Raw genomic sequence first — 19,146 nt, 5'->3', positions numbered from 1 at the left:
TTAAACAATATTTTGCATGTTCTGTCATGTCAAAGTTTACTGAAAAAAGATCAAAGTGAAAAAAATGTCACTTCAAAAAATTTTTCAAATTTTCTGTTGGTTGATAAAAAAAAATCCTCAATCTGGAAATGATGGGGGCAGCATTGCAAGAAAACTGCCTTTTGTTCTCAATGTCATTTTCTACTTTTCTGCTTGAACTAAGGCTGCTTAAACCCAGGCTGACTTACACACCATTTTTAGGCCAAAACAGTGTACCGGTCTGTTGCTATAATTTTACTGTTGAATTTTAAGCCAAAATGGGTGGTTGTTTTGCAGTTAATTGCACAGACCATTCAAAATTGTTATTGGATTGTAGTTATTGGATGTACATACAGTAGAGCATCGATTATCCGACTTAATTGGGGACTGGGGTTGGTCAGATAACTGAAAAGTCGGATAACCGAAAAGTATGAAAAAATACATTATTAGTATAGTGTATTAGGCCTGGTTTAAATACTAGCCTCCCTTTCATGGTTGAGCCAATGCTGCCAGCTAAAACATGCAAAAATTTAACAAAAATAATATTAAAGTAGCCAAGACATAACCAAATATTGTAGTGCCACATCACTAGCGGACATTTGAATTTGCCAACTAGAACGCGGTCAGTTAATCGGGGGTCGGATAATCGATGATCTACTGTATTATTATTTAATGCAGTGGTTTCCAATTAGTTTTTCCTGCATACCACTTCAAGAAAGAGCTCAAACTCAAGTATCCCTTATAGCAGAAATTCATATTAATCCATACTAATATTATAAATTCGAAAGTAATTCTGTCTGTCTGTTACCTTTTCACGTCTAAACCGCTGAACAGGTTTTAATAAAATTTGGCACAGAGATATCTTACATGTTGGAGATGGATATAGGCTACATTTTACTGCGAGAAAATATCTTACTCCTACGAGAAAATTCGATATAATGCGGGTGAAGCTGTGGGTAGACTGCTGGTGATAAATAGAATAAGTTTTTTTTACATTTATTACCTTTAAAATACAATTCTAATAATAATGAAAATAACATAAGGTTATTTAATTGTAATGTGACAAATGTGTACGATTTTCTTTGCACAACTTTGTAAAATCTGGTTGCTTTTTGGTCAGCTTCAGTCTCGAGTCATCTTCGTGTTGAAGTCTGTAATTTCGCGTACACAAATAGTGTTAATTGTACAATTTTTGTTTCTTGTGTAAGAATTTCATTTAGGTATTGTTACAAATGCAATTTTTTGATGAAATTTCGAGAATATTTTTAGTTATAAATAAACGAATTTGTGCATTTGACACATGTTGTAAATTGCCAAATTTTTGACGGTCCACCCATTATTGTTTTGATTGCTTCATCTCATGCATTTAAATTTTAAATCGATCGATTTTAGATTGCCGTGCGTACCCCTTCATGCAATTTCGCGTACCTCCAGGGGTACATGTACCACTAATTGGGAACCATGGATTTAACATGTGTGTATTTAATGATTTTACTTTTTAAATAAATTACAGACATATATCATAAAATATAAGTCCTTAAATATATTTATTGAACTATTAACATAAGTAATTACTATTATTAGCATTTTTTTTATGAAGTAAGTAATAAAATTTAATGAAATCATTTTTTAATTAGTGTAATCATAATTGAGGTGATTATTTTGATTATACTGCATTTTTATATTTATGTTATCATCTCAATACATCCATGTTTAAATAATCGTGAACTACTTATGCTGATATTTATAACAAATAATGAATTCATAAAACTTGTATTTGGCAAAAATGTGAAATGTCATTGTTTTCATCAAATATTAAAAATTTGTACTGTTTACAAGTTGGTTAATCTAATAAGTATCTATATCTTTGGAAAACTATGACATGCTAAAATTTATTCTTAACTTTCATATTCTTGATAAATTTTGAAATTAACTTTGTTACTGCTATGAAAGTAATAGCTTCATGTGTTTTAACAGATATGTGTTGCACTTTCAATATACTGTGCGCATTGGCCTAAAAATTGCATCTCAGTCAACCTGGATGCTAGGAGCCCTAGCTCAAACTTGTTGCGTGACATCATGAAATCACTCTAAGTGTGTGGTGCATGGGACTTCCATCACATGGGAGCTAGACATTCTGCTGTTTTTCCTGAAGTGTGCTTTGTGACTCAATTTCATGCTGAATGTAGAAATAGGCAAACTAGGGTTTTTATCACTGCTTGCTATCACCAGTATTATATTTTTATTGCCACTTTAATAAAAAATATCACCAAGCGATGATTTTGGCACTATGCAGCCTGACTCTTGATTATTCAGTTACAGTTATCATTATTTTTAGGTAAATATACCTATTTAAGCTTATGAAATTTTTAAGCTGGTTTTTTGTACTATCAGTTATAACATATGTTTAGTAACATAGTCATTATCATTTATCAATTTATTATCATTAGTATTAGCCAATGCTTTAATGTTTAATGTTAATTGTTTTAATTATTATTTACTTGCAAAACAATAGTTTAAATTGCTGGAATTTTTTATTTCAATTATACATTATCTGTTATTAAAGACAGTAAAAACAGCACACAAATAATGGATGACTTACTTTTAAGTAAGAATAATAATTATAATTTAAAAAATTTTCAAGTTTGATATGTTTTAATGTATTTTAATTTCAGTCAATGAAACCAGAATATTCACTAATTTTTTTTTATTTATTTACCATACTTAACAATAACCAAATGATAACTTTATTAGTATAGACAAGTGATTACAATAAGCAGATTCTATTGTAATTACAAAACAAAAGCAGCAGTCTTCGGTGATCACTGTATAGTTGGTAGCTTTTCATTCTTTCTCAACTTGTCGTGATCTGAATTGATTATATTTAATTTATTTCTATTTATTGTATATATTGGATTATTAGCAAGGTTGAGGCCGAAGTTTTAAATGTGAAAACGTGTACGTCGGACGTTCAGCGCTGCTTTCCTGTAAGCCTAGAAGTTTGACAATGGCATTTGGAAAGTCAGTGGAATCATGCTTGACATTCCAAATGCCATTGTCAAACTTCTAGGCTTACAGGAAAGCCACACTGAACGTCCAACGTACACGTTTTCGTGTTTAAAACTTCGGCCTCAACCTCTCTCTTAATTAATTTGATATCTAATTACTAGAAAGTGATATGGTTTTATTAAAATTTGTTTATTGTAAATAATTTAATCAAAAGACAAAAAGTAATGAAATAATTTTCATCTTTCAAAAGACAGTTAAACTGAAATAGAAATTGTCTGTTTGGAATAATTTTATCTATAATTATAATTTGGATATTTTGTTATAATAATACTCATAGCAATAAAATCAACTGAAGCAGTAAAATAATTTGATTAAGTTTCTTAAAGTAAAGCAATAATAAAATCTATATATATAAAAACGAATGTATGTATGTCTGTCTGTTTGTCCTTCATGCATTACTATACCATTTATCCGATTGCCATGAAACTTTGGGAAGTTGTTTAATACATTCCCGCGAAGGTTTCTGGCATATGTGAAGACCACCATTTCCCCCTTTCAAAAATATATTTATATATGGAAAAAAGCTTTTATGTCCAACAGATGGCGCTAACTTCCAACGACCTAAGTTTGCTTTTCTGTGAGGCATTATGTTTTTCTGTGAGAATGGACTAAAGCAGATCATTTTCTATCTATCTATATAAATAAAATATAACGTTCGTTTGTTCCTACAGATTCCTTTGAAATTTTGACACCAACGTTGCATTCGAATACGCACGTGTTTTTATATAATATACATGTCGAAATTCCCCCACTGGGGGGGAAATGGACAGGATTATGGATTACCGTGAAGAACTCGGCTTCTATTTATACTATCTTGCATGCGGTTTTTTGCATTTTTAATTGCGTTTTAATAGGCTATGTCAACAGAATATACGCTAAAAAGAGATTTTTCGATATTCCCCAGCGGGGAAAGGGACAGGATTAAGGCTTACTGTGAAGAACTCGGCTTCTATTTGTACTATTTTGCATGCGGTTTTTGCGTTTTTAATTGCGTTTTAATAGGCTACGTCAACAGAATATACACTAAAAAGGGATTTTTTGATATTCCCCAGCGGGGAAAGGGACAGGATTAGCTTACTGTGAAGAACTCGGCTTCTATTTGTACTATTTTGCATGCGGTTTTTTGCGTTTTTAATTGCGTTTTAATAGGCTACGTCAACAGAATATACACTAAAAAGGGATTTTTGATATTCCCAGCGGGGAGAGGGACAGGATTAAGGCTTACTGTGAAGAACTCGGCTTCTATTTGTACTATTTTGCATGCAGTTTTTTGCGTTTTTAATTGCGTTTTAATAGGCTATGTCAACAGAATATACACTAAAAAGAGATTTTTTGATCTTCCCCAGCGGGGAAAGGGACAGGATTAAGGCTTACTGTGAAGAACTCTGCTTCTATTTGTACTATTTTGCATGCGGTTTTTTGCGTTTTTAATTGCGTTTTAATAGGTTACGTCAAGAGAATGTACACTAAGAAGGGATTTTTTGAAATTCCCCCCATGGAGGAAGTGTTATACATTTATAATAGATACATTTTGAGCCACAACAACGCGTGGCCGGGTCAGCTAGTAATTTATAAAAATACTTCAGAAAGAATATTTATAAATGTTTGAAATCAAAATTTTTATAAATTTCAGGTAAAAGTAAACGTCGTGTCAAAGGTAAAACTCTAGATTTGAACAGTTTTCTTGCAAACGAACAAGATGCTCCTAGTGGATTTGCTGTGGTTAATACCCATTATGACTGGGGAGATGTTATGGAAGATGCACCTGTTGATGGTGAGATAAAAGATTTGTACAATATTTTGCTTTAATGTTTGTTTTACTATTAAAGAAGTTATTTTTTAATATTAATATTTTAAATTTAGATAAATTTACCCTTGATTATAAGAAAGATTCAAGAATATTTTTACCAACTGCACCAAAAGCTGCTCGAGGGCCTGATATTGATATGAGCAGAATTCCTACAAAACCACCATTTACAGCATATGTAGGCAATCTTCCATATGATGTTAATGAAGAAGATATTATTAAATTTTTCCGACAGTTAAAGGTATGAAACTTATTTAAATTAATTTGGAACTTAGATTATTTGTTCATTACTACAAATATTTGATATTTATTTTCATTTATTATTTACATCATGGGCATCATGACATAGCTTCTTTCAAATGTCCAAATGTTAGTAACAATTGAAAAGATAAAAAGAACATAAAATGGCAAAGCCATATTTGGGACGAGACTATGTCTCGGAGACTCACTGCTAAGTGGAATCACTGACGCTCAAGCAGGTCTGGTTCTCATTCTCCAATCTTCTTTGGTATCGCTGGTTTTGAGTGCGATCGTTCAAACTTTGCCGGCCAAGATCACGAGGTCATCCACAATGTATTTTCGGTGAAATTAACCTATCCAGGTATACTCTATCCAATGTCAAAATTTCTTTTGTTGTGTGATGGCCAGGGTTGAATTTTTATCGATGCATAACGAAAATTTCCTGTTTTTGAAAAAAAAATAATCGTGGCTATTGTATCGTCCAAAATTTTTTTTTATATTGCACAAACAATATACAGTTTAACCTGATTATAACATCATTGGATGTAACGACAACCCTAATATAATGTTGACCTCAACCATGTGTTCTGCGTCTTTTGTTCTGCTGGTAAAAATTAACTGAGAAACTGATATTTTACTTAATTTGTATTGGCTACATGATATTTACAATAGTGTTGAGATATAATGTAAATCCAAGATCGGCACGGCTGTCAAATCGAAAGGTTAACTAAATGAAGTAAAAAGATGTCTCACCTCGTTAGAGTTTAGGAGCAAAGTGAGGTCAAAGGGTGAAGGTCACTCAGTGGTGCCCTCTGCCCTACATGTCAAATTTTTATCGGTCCCACGATTTTACTATACTAGATAATGTTAAAAAACCCTTGTAATGACATAAAACTGTTTTAACATCATATTTGAAGCACTCTCAAATTTACAAAATTAGATTACAAATTTTATTTAACAAAGAAAATACTACGTGTTCAGTCCTAAGGTCAGAGTTCACTTCTTAGAATGACTGTGGGTGGTACTCTCCCCACCTGACTTCGGTGGGGTGAGGTACCTGTTTTGCCTGTTTGTAGAAGAGGGTTGCCATTCTGTATTTTATTTTGACTCGGTTCTCGATCCCGACTACCTACAAGTCTGGATTTTTTTATGCGCAAGATGATTTGGGCACCTAATACTCTGTGCCAAATATGCAACTCCTGACATGTACTCCTTCATACCTCTAAGCTGGTAACAAAAAGGCAGTACGATTTTATAAACAAGACGTAGTCTTGTCAACAAAATATTCATGACATAAATAAGTATTTAAATCACAGCTCTATACAATGACTGCAGAGGATTGTAAATTTTATGTAATAGTGTTTAGTCTATAGCTATTTTGTTCCTTTATTTCTAAATAGGTTTTGTTCCATATTCTTATTGTAGAAAAGATTATTGAATGTTGTCCTACAGAATGTTTATGGTTTGGAATTATAGTCTTTCTACTTTCCTGAAGGGTTCTTTTTATTAAGTTCATATATATTATATAACTGGTAAAAACTATGTTGACATTATGTCTTTGTTAAACAATATTTTACCACAAATAAAATATTTTGATTTACATTATTTATTCTTATATCATTGTATATAGATGATACAGAGGTGTGTTTAGCAATGTTGATGCAAGTTCTAATAAAGTTATTTTGAGATACTTGGTCTAAGTATAATATAATTACAAGTATTTCTCCATGTGACTATTCCGTAGCAAATTTTTGATTCTGTTATGGCTCTATTTAAATATAGGATTGTTTCAGTATTTAAATAGGTTTTTCACTTATTTATTATGCCAATAAATCTAATAACTAGTGTTCTAAATAGAACACCAGTTATTAGATTTATTGTTATTGTTGTCTACAAATGTTTATGTTAATGGCTGAACAATATACGTCCCAAATATTTATGGAATCAGTTTTAATTATTTCAATCTTATCTGTAAATAAGTAAATATTTTAAACATGTTTCATAGCTTTCTTTTTAATGAAAATCACATAGCAAATTATTTACTGATAGTTAGTTTATTAATTTTTGTTTAAGAGTTTAAAAATGATAGGATGAATAGAAATGGATGATAGGAATTTTAGATAATTAAAATTTAATTTAATTTTTTATCTGTTCGTGTTTACTAAACCATAATTTAATACTTTGTTGTTTGAAAATCTATATTATGATAGAAGTTTGTTGCTAGATTACAGGACTTTTTTGTATTTTTGCAAAATTTGATAAGTTCTATGCAATCTGAACATTGCAAACATAACTGTATATTTTGTTTTGTACCAGTGCATGTTGCTCTATGCTTCTTCTGATTTGTTTATTTATGCTTTTTACACAGTCTAAAGATGATATAGTGCATGACTATACTGTTTTTCAATGAGTCTTAGTCATTGATTGAAAAACCTGAAAAAATGTTGATGATCACATTACTGCTGGGGGTCTTTAGCACACCTCATGTTCAAACAAATTTTGATTTATGGAATGCTAGCATGTTGCATAATTATGTATTATTGGTTACTTTTCAGAGGATAATTAATTAATGGACATTCTGGATTGATGAGTATCAAATTAATAAACTTTGCCTATGTTTACAGTAATCTGACATAGTGAAATTGTAATTAGAAATTTAAAATTTACAAAAAAAATGATAAAAATTTGTAAATTTTTAATATTACTGTAATTACAAATATAAAAAGAAAAATTCTTGCTTTGGTATTTCTTTCCAATATTCACACCAGTGATAGTCCAAAATGAGAATTTTCACACACACAGATCTTTTCTTTCAGGCTCTGCCTCTGCAATAGAATGCAAATGGAAACTGCATCCTCTGGTAATTTTGTCAATATCACAAAATAATACATAAAGTAAAAATTTAAAATTTGGCCAGTGATATTTAATTTTTCAAAAATAAAATTATCATGAATATACAAAGAAAGGAATGTGAAAGCAAGAATTTTTTCTTTGTATATTTATGATATTTATATTTTTTAAAAAAATTAAATACTGTCAGCTAAGTTTTAAATTTTTACTTTATGTATTACTGTAATTGATAAGAAATCGATTAAAAAACTATAGTCTATAGAACAAATTTCAATTGATTTTAGATATAATTTATTGTTAGATATTGGTATAGATATATTTATTCTTAAAAGAACAGAAAAATTATGATTTCTAGGTGTATGGGTGAAATTATAAAAACATGTTCAAGTAAGTAGAACTAGCACTGCATTATCATAAAAAATAAATTTTTTCATTAGGCCAGGAACACACATACATAAAATTATGTGGCAGAAAACTGAATCAGAAATCAGCTTTCAGTTCATTCTGTTTTATGTTTTTATGCAGAACACACACGTAAAAATTCTGGCCAAATAGGAAACACCACTGCCACTAACAGTGCTAATTTTATTAATTTTTTCCTCTCATATATCTATCCCTTTGTAGTGTAGTGTACCTTCCATTTTTTTCTCCACTTCCTCTGCTATAATATAGAAAATTTAAATTAATACACTTTTATTTCGAATTCAAATAAAGAATGTGTGATCTAAATACTAGGCCTATATATCGATTCTAATAGACTAGACCTACCTGTTGTTTGAAATTTTGCACCTATAGCCATCCATAAACGTTGTTTAAATACAATGTCTTTATACATGACACTGATGTGGTTGAACGGATTCAACAAACCCCGCTATTTCATTTATTTTTCATTTTTTCGAGACTGTCACAATTATAGGGTTAACCCTCATTGCCGCCATTGTTAGAATAAAAACCACATGTCTACTTTGACTTCACAGAAAAGACTTCTCTTTATTGGAGGAATTTTGGCATAAAAATTTTATGGCATAAAAAGTAGAGACATGCTCTACTCTTTTTTCAGTTCTGTTTCGGCCAAAATTTCAGAAAAATTTTTATGCTTTCTGTTTTATGCTAGATTTTATGCCGAATTTTACGCGTGTTCCTGGCCTTACAGTGAAATAACAGTTTTTAGCATATGTTGAAGTAAGTTTAAATTTTATAAAAAAAATATATATTACTGCAGCAAAATATGAAAAGAAAAATGTTCAAATGTAAACTTTGCTGTCATTAATCAAAACAACAGTATATGTAAAAGATTATATAATGTGCATATGTGAAACTAAATTGATCTTTAAATTTATTCACTTACTGAAAATATTTGAAAATGAGCAGACTTTTTACAGAAAAATGAAATGGTATATTTGATGTTGAGTAAGTTATCAGAAAAATTGAAATCTCTAAAAAATAAAATATTTATATACTACAAGACATCAAAGCTTAATTTCTGATGACTGTAAAACAAAATTTTATTGAAATGGTTGATTTTAAGTACTATCTGTTTTTGTTCCATATTATTTTAAATTAAGTTTTTGATTGTCTTACTGTTGATTATTATTTTATTAAATTTTTTTTAACATATACAGTACATTAAATAGTATATGTATAGTTAATACTGTATTTACAAAGAATTATTATAAATTATAAAAAATATGTTGTGTTATGGATCTGGGGATTGGAGATATTTTACATACTGTGTAATTTGTTTTTAACTTTAATTTAAACCAAAAACAAAAAAGCAACTCTACCAGGAGCATCTATCACAATAGTTTCATGCAAGACTCGTTGACATTTTGGTGCATGTGCTATTGAAATCAATCCTTCTACCGGTACATATACAATCCAATATATCTTCCTAAACCTTTACGTTTTCGGTACCCAAGACGAAAATTAACACACAACTAACGTTTTTGATTCTTCTCCGCGATCTTCGTCAGGTTCTTTTGACTGTTTTGACTTCTTTTGGACGAAGATCTCGGAGGAGAATTGAAAACGTTAGTTGTGTGTTAATTTTCGTCTTGGGTACTGGAAACGTAAAGGTTTAGGAAGATATATTGCATGTGCTATTAATGAGAATCTAGGCTTGAATTGTCATTGGAGAAAGAAAAACCTTTTCCAACTTTGTGGTATTACAGGATGTAAACCACCAGATGTCATTACATGGTAAAAATTTTTAAAATATATAAAAAGGATAACAGTGTGAGGAAGACCAAGAAATGGGGGCTCTAATCAACCATCAGCCATTTATCACTTGCCAACTGCCAAATAAGATCCTTAGTTGCCATCTCCCTTCTGCCTAACCTTTAAGTTGTGATATTTTGATCCATGACCATCTGTTGCCAGTCAGTCTTCTAATGGTAATCATCATCTGATTACTATTAGAAGAAAGACTTAGATGACCTATGTCCATACCTTATATTTGGTGTTAACCAGGTATTATATAAGATTTGCTTTCAAAATTGAAAAATCATGTTATTCCACTCTATACAAATAAATATATTTAGAGATATAAGCGTGTGTCACTTATTGGGGTCCATACGACATTGCCTTCTTATCAAGAAGTGTTGTCATATGCTTATGTTTGTATAGGACTGACTGCATTTGCAAATGAAAAAGACAGAACTCACAATAAAGCAATGTGAAACACTGGAGTTAAAGTGCAAAAAATGATCATAAATGGAGTCACTTATATAGATATCCTTTGTACATGATACTTCTACAACACTGTTTCACTCTTAACACAGTTTGAAAATTGGGGATATCCCTCATACAACAAGACTTCTGGTTTTGCTCTAACACAGTTTTGGAAATCCTCTTTACAAAATTTCACAATTTTTAAGTGTAAATTTCATTATTCAATATTTTTTTTTATTCAAGTAAGCATGTGTGTTGTCTCAAACTTGCCCAAGGATTTTAGAATATTGAAATTTAAAATTATTTTGTGCTTTTTGTCAGGTTTACTTTAATGAAAACTGACAAGGAAGAAAAAATTGCACTAACTTTCCTATCAATCAGGTGTCATTGTTGCTGCTTCAGACTTCAGCTTTTAAGACTGTCACTCTGTTTTCTTTTTATAGATTAATCTTTGTATTTTGTAAAGCTAATTTAAACATTTTTAGGTAAATGTTGTTAAACTGTTTTTAACGACAGGTAGGTATTACTGCAATAAACAAAAATAGCTACTGGAAAATAACTATTAAAAACAAAAAACCTTGATAATTCCAGCAAAAAAATATTTAATAAAAACGTTTTCGACTGTTTTAAACAGCCTTCATCAGTTAAAACGAACTTAAAAACAAAAGAATGCAGAAAAAGAACTCAAGCAAATATTTAAAATTCAAATTAATTCCAAAGTAAAAATGCCGTTCTGAATAAGAAATTAACAAATTGCGCATGCGCAATATATCGCAGTGAGAATAAAAATAAAAAATAAAACAAATAACAAAATATTGCCGCAAAAACTTGTCTATTACAAGAAAAAACGTTATGTACTGCGGTAAAACGATCTCCAAGCCGTGGACAAAGCATCAGCGTCTCTATGGTTAATACAACCGGTGTTAACGTGGGCTTTGTAGATTTCTAGTTTTTCTAAATATTTCAGCATTTGTTTGTTGGTCGTGGCCTTAATGATAGACGCTTTATCCCAATAAATGTCAACATCTTGATGTTTAGCGAAAGCTGCTAGCACAGTAGTATCCAAGCTTTTATTAATGGAGTATCTATGCTCCTTAAGCCTCTGTTTTAAATGCCTCATGGTTGCGCCAACGTATACCAGATCCGAATTAAACCGACGATCCTTTAAAGGTATAGAATATACCCCTGTTTTATAACTATGGTTTTCTTTTTTCTTGTCATTTCTTAATAATCGATATATTGTAGGATTACGTCGATACAACAATCTTAAGTTGTTATTTTTGGCCACTTTCTTAATCATCGTGTGTAAGAAAGGAAAATAATTGAGAATCACTTTTCTCCCTTGATTCATAGGAGGAAGCTGCCGATTTTTTGTCCTCTGAAACCTGTCGATAAGTCCATCAATCTCCTTACTCCGATACCCATGTTGTAATGCTGTAGCACGAATGTAACTTAGTTCCTTATAGGTGTCAATAACACTGGTGCAATGCGTGTAAGCACGCTTGATCCAGGCATGGAACGCTGCGTATTTAAAATTCATCGGATCGACAGAATTTTTTGGTATAATAATAATGGGCTGATAGGTGGGTTTTCTATAAATGTCAGTCCATATTTGACCCTCCTTGCATGTGATTGAAAGATCAAGGAAATTTACGTTAAAAGCACTCTCTTGGTCTAGCGCTAAGGTCAAACCATATGGGTTTTTGTTGATTTCGTGCAGGAAATGCGGAGCGCTACAATCATTTTTCCAAAGGATGAAAACATCATCTACATATCTTGTATATAAAACAATCTGATGTTGAAAGATGGGTATGACCTTGCTTTCCAAACGCCGTAATACAAGTTCACATAAAATAGAGGACATAGGGCTCCCCATAGGCACCCCTCTTTCTTGCAAATATGTATCATCTTCAAATTCGAAAAACGACGTGTAACATATTAAATCTGCAAGTTCCAAAATGCTGGTATGGTATTTCGCTGCATTATCTATATTAGCAAAAAGAAAGTCCCTCAGTTCACAAAAACACGGTGGTAGTCTTATAGATGGAAACAAGGACTTAAAATCCATCACTGTCATATATTCGTTATTCTTGAGTGTAATGCTGTTGAGCTTTTCAACTAGTTGTACTGCGTTTTGTATAGCAAAGGGGTATTCTTGAATCTTCGGCTGGATAAACTTGACAAGCTGCTTCTCAAGGGCAAATGTAGGGGACCCGCATTTCTCTATTACCGGGCGTATTTGGCAATTAGGCTTGTGCGTCTTACCAAAAGCGAAAATTCTAGGCGTTTTTGGAGCCTGTAACACTGAGTTATGCAACCGCAAAATACGAGCCAATGGGGTTAACGAGAATTTCTTGACTCTTTGTTGCAGCGATTCCATGTATTTGTCGGGAGCATGTTGACATTCGGTGGTTCTGATGTAATCAAGTAATTTATGGTTGTAGGAATCACGCTTAATAAGGACCACACCTTTAGACTTATCCGCTTTAATAAGTACTACATCATTCATTTGTAGCCATTGCCTTGACCTTTCAATGCAGTTGTGGAATCGTCTTGCTTCCAAGTTAGAATTTCTTTCATTTGCGGATCTAAACCTTGTTTTCCATCTGATGTAATCTTGTCTGGTAGGATTCATGTCCTTAATAATTAATTCAATATTTGGAATAACTTTCTCTGGCCTCGGTACAGTAGCAGGAGCAAACAGTGGGCCATACTTCAGAGCTTCAAAAAGACACTTCGGAGGAGTAATATTATCCCAAGGCGAAGATTCAAGAATACCCCTTTGCTATACAAAACGCAGTACAACTAGTTGAAAAGCTCAACAGCATTACACTCAAGAATAACGAATATATGACAGTGATGGATTTTAAGTCCTTGTTTCCATCTATAAGACTACCACCGTGTTTTTGTGAACTGAGGGACTTTCTTTTTGCTAATATAGATAATGCAGCGAAATACCATACCAGCATTTTGGAACTTGCAGATTTAATATGTTACACGTCGTTTTTCGAATTTGAAGATGATACATATTTGCAAGAAAGAGGGGTGCCTATGGGGAGCCCTATGTCCTCTATTTTATGTGAACTTGTATTACGGCGTTTGGAAAGCAAGGTCATACCCATCTTTCAACATCAGATTGTTTTATATACAAGATATGTAGATGATGTTTTCATCCTTTGGAAAAATGATTGTAGCGCTCCGCATTTCCTGCACGAAATCAACAAAAACCCATATGGTTTGACCTTAGCGCTAGACCAAGAGAGTGCTTTTAACGTAAATTTCCTTGATCTTTCAATCACATGCAAGGAGGGTCAAATATGGACTGACATTTATAGAAAACCCACCTATCAGCCCATTATTATTATACCAAAAAATTCTGTCGATCCGATGAATTTTAAATACGCAGCGTTCCATGCCTGGATCAAGCGTGCTTACACGCATTGCACCAGTGTTATTGACACCTATAAGGAACTAAGTTACATTCGTGCTACAGCATTACAACATGGGTATCGGAGTAAGGAGATTGATGGACTTATCGACAGGTTTCAGAGGACAAAAAATCGGCAGCTTCCTCCTATGAATCAAGGGAGAAAAGTGATTCTCAATTATTTTCCTTTCTTACACACGATGATTAAGAAAGTGGCCAAAAATAACAACTTAAGATTGTTGTATCGACGTAATCCTACAATATATCGATTATTAAGAAATGACAAGAAAAAAGAAAACCATAGTTATAAAACAGGGGTATATTCTATACCTTTAAAGGATCGTCGGTTTAATTCGGATCTGGTATACGTTGGCGCAACCATGAGGCATTTAAAACAGAGGCTTAAGGAGCATAGATACTCCATTAATAAAAGCTTGGATACTACTGTGCTAGCAGCTTTCGCTAAACATCAAGATGTTGACATTTATTGGGATAAAGCGTCTATCATTAAGGCCACGACCAACAAACAAATGCTGAAATATTTAGAAAAACTAGAAATCTACAAAGCCCACGTTAACACCGGTTGTATTAACCATAGAGACGCTGATGCTTTGTCCACGGCTTGGAGATCGTTTTACCGCAGTACATAACGTTTTTTCTTGTAATAGACAAGTTTTTGCGGCAATATTTTGTTATTTGTTTTATTTTTTATTTTTATTCTCACTGCGATATATTGCGCATGCGCAATTTGTTAATTTCTTATTCAGAACGGCATTTTTACTTTGGAATTAATTTGAATTTTAAATATTTGCTTGAGTTCTTTTTCTGCATTCTTTTGTTTTTAAGTTCGTTTTAACTGATGAAGGCTGTTTAAAACAGTCGAAAACGTTTTTATTAAATATTTTTTGCTGGAATTATCAAGGTTTTTTGTTTTTTGGTAGGTATTACTTACCTACTAATGATTACTTCATTTGTAAAAATGACAAACAAAATACAGCAGTATCTTGGTACTCTAACAATTCAGTATTTGAACACAAATTCTGGAAAAAATGCTTGATACTCGACTGAACATACGCAACCCGCTAGAACAAATTTTCGATTAATAACATATTTTTATTTCATCATCCATAAAAATTGTTTATGATAAAAATAAAAAATATGAAAATGTTGCTGATGTTTCTGATCAAGATCAACAAGAAAGCTGCGATGACAATGATATTTTGTAAAAGATAACACCCTTATTTAAAATTAATATTAATACGTAATACAGTACTTTTAATTGTAATTGTTAATAAATTATTGATTGCAGTAATAAACATATTTCTCTTAGTAACGAAAAAGAATAGTACAGTAATACTTCGGTTATCATCAATTTTTCTTCGTGAAAAAATTTGTCTTGGATTTCGTTGTCATGCCCACCTGACTTCACTCCTAATTTTGCAAAAACAAAGGGCAACCCACACGTTTTCATGCTCAGAATGACATTGTTTTTGGTTGTGTGAGCATTACCCCCTCCCCGGCATCTAGCCAAAATGCTATTGCTTTCCTTTCCTTTTAGCTTCATCATGGGACCAAAGAAAGTTTTCAGAGCCAGCAACCTTTCAAATACCATGTTAAATGTTAATGTATTCTTATATTAGTCTTTTATATTCATTTTATTTTAATTTCTTATTGTTTTTTGTATTAAATTCTATATTTATTCTCTATAAAATGTGTTTTTGGTATGTATTTTGTAGTGTCTAGAACAAAGTAATTGGATTTACATTGATTCATATTGAAATAATTGCCTCTGTTTTTGTTGGTTTTGGATTTTGCCGATTACTTTTGGATGGATTATTGACAAGAACCGAGGTATCACTGTATACTTTTTCTGACTTCTGGGGTGTAACTCTATGTTTTGCATTAGTCCTTTGTTTTGTATAGCACTGATTTGCATAACATGGCACTTTTTCGGAGTGTAACTACAGTTATACGAGGGATACCTGTAATAATAAATTACTTATATATTTTGAATACCATTGATTATTTCCATTTTGTGATTTAGTGAAGTAAAAACTTCTTTGAATAAATTGTTCTTTCTCAATTGTCCAATTCTGTATATTGGACAATTGAGAAAGTTTTATTTTTATATTTAGTATAATTACATGAGCCTCTATACTATTTCTACTTTATATAGGGTTACTGAGTCTCTAGTAGCAGGTAGAGGCAATCTTCTATTGCCCATAAGCAGCATGCCTGTAGTGAGATATCCAAGTTGATGGAGAGCTCAATTAGAACAGTGCTCATACTGTGCCACTAAGACCAGTATCTACTATAACCAAGTTCTCAAAGGGTGCATTTACTTCTCAGCTAATTTTACTGTCAGCATGCTCAGCCTGTATACTTTCAACCGAACATTGGTGTTTCCTTTATTGGTGTTTCATTGGTGTTTACTTTAGAGCTATGTGACGTCATGTTTAGCGAAATTGGTAAGCTCAGAGTGCTAGCTAGTTCGTTATTGAGCTTTGCACTAATTCAGTATGGCTGCTCCCATGAAAAAATTACTTTCTGTACAAAGTAATGAAAATGGAATTATTTTTGGAAAAATAAATGGCAGAAAGTATTTTTAGTGGTAAATTTCAATTGTTTGTTGTATAAAATGTTTACAATGATCTTTTTTATTGTGTAAGGTTCAATAGCTTTAGATAACTTTTTTTATAAACAGATGTGAAAAAAATTAAGTTTGACTCATTGTTTATGATTAAAAGTGAAGTTTACCTTATACATGTTTGGAATCTTCAGAAATGTTATGTTCAGAGCATTAAATAAATTGTAAAGAAATGAACAGCATTAATAATAATCCAAAACTACATAAGTTTGCATACTTGAATGAATTTTTACTTACAATTTCTTGAGAAGTCATTTCCCATATGTATTATTTGAATACCATTTTCTCATTACAAACTAAACTTGTATGATGACAGAGTAATACGTATTTCTATTGAAATAAGCTGCTGCTTCTTCAGTTGATGTCTTAATAGCCATATGCTTTTCATCAATAGAGCCTCTAATTCCAGGAAAACCAGATTGGTTATAAAAAATTCCATTATTCTTACATCATCCTGCCCTGCGATGGCCAAGAGATTATTTTTTCATTTTCATTTAACACTAAGAGAGAATTAACAACCTTATTTAAAATATTCCACACAGTCCATCTAGACATATTAAAATGATCACCAACACCCTTAGAGTAAAAAAACAAAGAAGAAAAAAAATGTTTTGTATTTAATATCAATTATTTGTTGATTTTAAACTCAGTTTAGTTACACCATAAAAGAGCAAAGTCACATCCATTCACTGGGTAAAATAATTACATTAAATATGTATTATATATATGTATAATCTGCTATTCTCTTATATACTGCATCTAATTTCATATATTGCTTCATATAAATAAACCTGAATGATTCTTGATTTGCCAATGTCCATAGGCAGCATAAAAGCTGCTTTTGAGGAGACACAGGTCCTCTTCCACAGGAAGTAATTTTTGTGTCTAACATTGGGCTTATTTTTTAAAGGAGACTTTCGAAAGATTCTCTTGTAAGTCTAAGGTGCTGTTTATAATTGGTTGGATTATAAAAAGGTATAGTCTCTTCAATAAAAGTTTTTATCTTTTTTATTTGACCTTACTTTTCTTTTTACTTCTTTCATTTTTTCTACAGTTATATCCACAATAAGATCATCCTCATCTGATTCGGAATCAAGTAGTTCTATCTGTAATGCAACATTTAAAATAGCAGCTTTGACGATATTATTTGCAGGAAACCACCATATTTCTTGTTAGCGTTTGCGTTTACTTTCAAACTGGACATGTAAGCATGAATACACATGCTAATGACGTCACTTTCGGTGTTAAGGAGTAGCACTATTAGCTCAAAAGTACATGCACCCAAAGATATACAGAAGGTACTGAGGAAGAACTAGTATTGTTTGATCAAAAGGCATTCTGGTTTTTTTCAGACCAATGCATAACTCTTATGACATTTGACCACCTGCAAAGTCCAGGAACCAGGCTGGAAGACATTGTCCCATTTTCATTACAGTTCTTCATTCCTAGTGTTTGTCACTTTTTTGGTCTCCTTGCTTCTTGAGTAGGCAACATTTTTCTAGTGATATGATTTCTTATCGATTCTGTTCAGGAAGCTTTCAAGTTCTGGTTTAGGTGTGATGACAACCTATTGTCAACTGCTGGGACAAGTGTATCTCTGCAGCAAGAAATTATGTACAGACATAAATTTAATCCTTTTTTTACTTTACTTTTTTTTTACTATGTAGAAGGAAAAGTAGTGAAATCGTGTCAAATTTGATTTTCTGAGTTTTTTGCAAATCTCCATGTTTTGAGACCTCCTGAAGCCAAAAAAGTCAATAAATGGCAAAAAATTTTATGGGTATGTGTATGTGTTGGCATCTATTTTGTTTAATATCTCAGGTTGGGGTAAAGATTAAGAAATGAAATTTGGCATGGTGGCTTGCATATGAGGGGTATTAATGCTATTAAATTTTGGTGGTAAAAGGTTGAAAGGAAGAATCGTGTATCTTGAAAGGGGTAAGACTTAATGAAAATTTTATTCATTATTAACATTTACACTTTTTCATAAAACTTGCCCCTATTTTCAAAATTAAACTTTATGCCATTTTATAGTAATTAAAAATATGAAAACTTTTCCTCATATTCTTCATTTAGCTTCTTGTTTGGGTTTGTATTAAAATTAGGTTGTTGAAATAACATTTTAATAAAAAAATTTTATAATAAAATTTGATAACAGATGAATTTAATTTTTTGCTAATAATATAAAAGATTTTAATTTTTAATAGAAACACACAGCAGCTGGAAAAGTTATGCAACTCATTACTAGATATTTTTTTTTTGCAACTATTTATTTCATATAGTCAGAGTTTGACTTGACTAATTCTCATATATTGTTCTTTTAATTATATTAGGATTTCATTAAAACATACTTCAAAATAAAAAATTTCTTCTAATGCTACATATTTTATGAAATATGGGGAATAATTGACAAATAAT

General features: G+C 31.6%; 1 protein-coding gene across 1 annotated transcript in view; it reads left to right on the top strand.

The window, feature by feature from the left end:
* eIF4B (eukaryotic translation initiation factor 4B) overlaps positions 1-19,146 on the top strand; it is a 67,270-nt gene that overhangs the window by 10,552 nt on the left and 37,572 nt on the right. Inside the window, exons 2-3 of the mRNA XM_067288403.1 lie at positions 4,721-4,861; positions 4,951-5,135. Coding sequence (XP_067144504.1) covers positions 4,721-4,861; positions 4,951-5,135 — 326 coding nt within the window. The remainder of the gene's footprint in view (positions 1-4,720; positions 4,862-4,950; positions 5,136-19,146) is intronic.

The sequence above is a fragment of the Centruroides vittatus genome, unplaced genomic scaffold (genome assembly GCF_030686945.1).
Source record: "Centruroides vittatus isolate TY-2023 unplaced genomic scaffold, ASM3068694v2 scaffold_861, whole genome shotgun sequence".
Lineage (NCBI taxonomy): Eukaryota > Metazoa > Arthropoda > Arachnida > Scorpiones > Buthidae > Centruroides > Centruroides vittatus.
The sequence above is the reverse complement of the archived record's forward strand: the minus strand, read 5'-3'. Positions and strand labels throughout refer to the sequence as shown.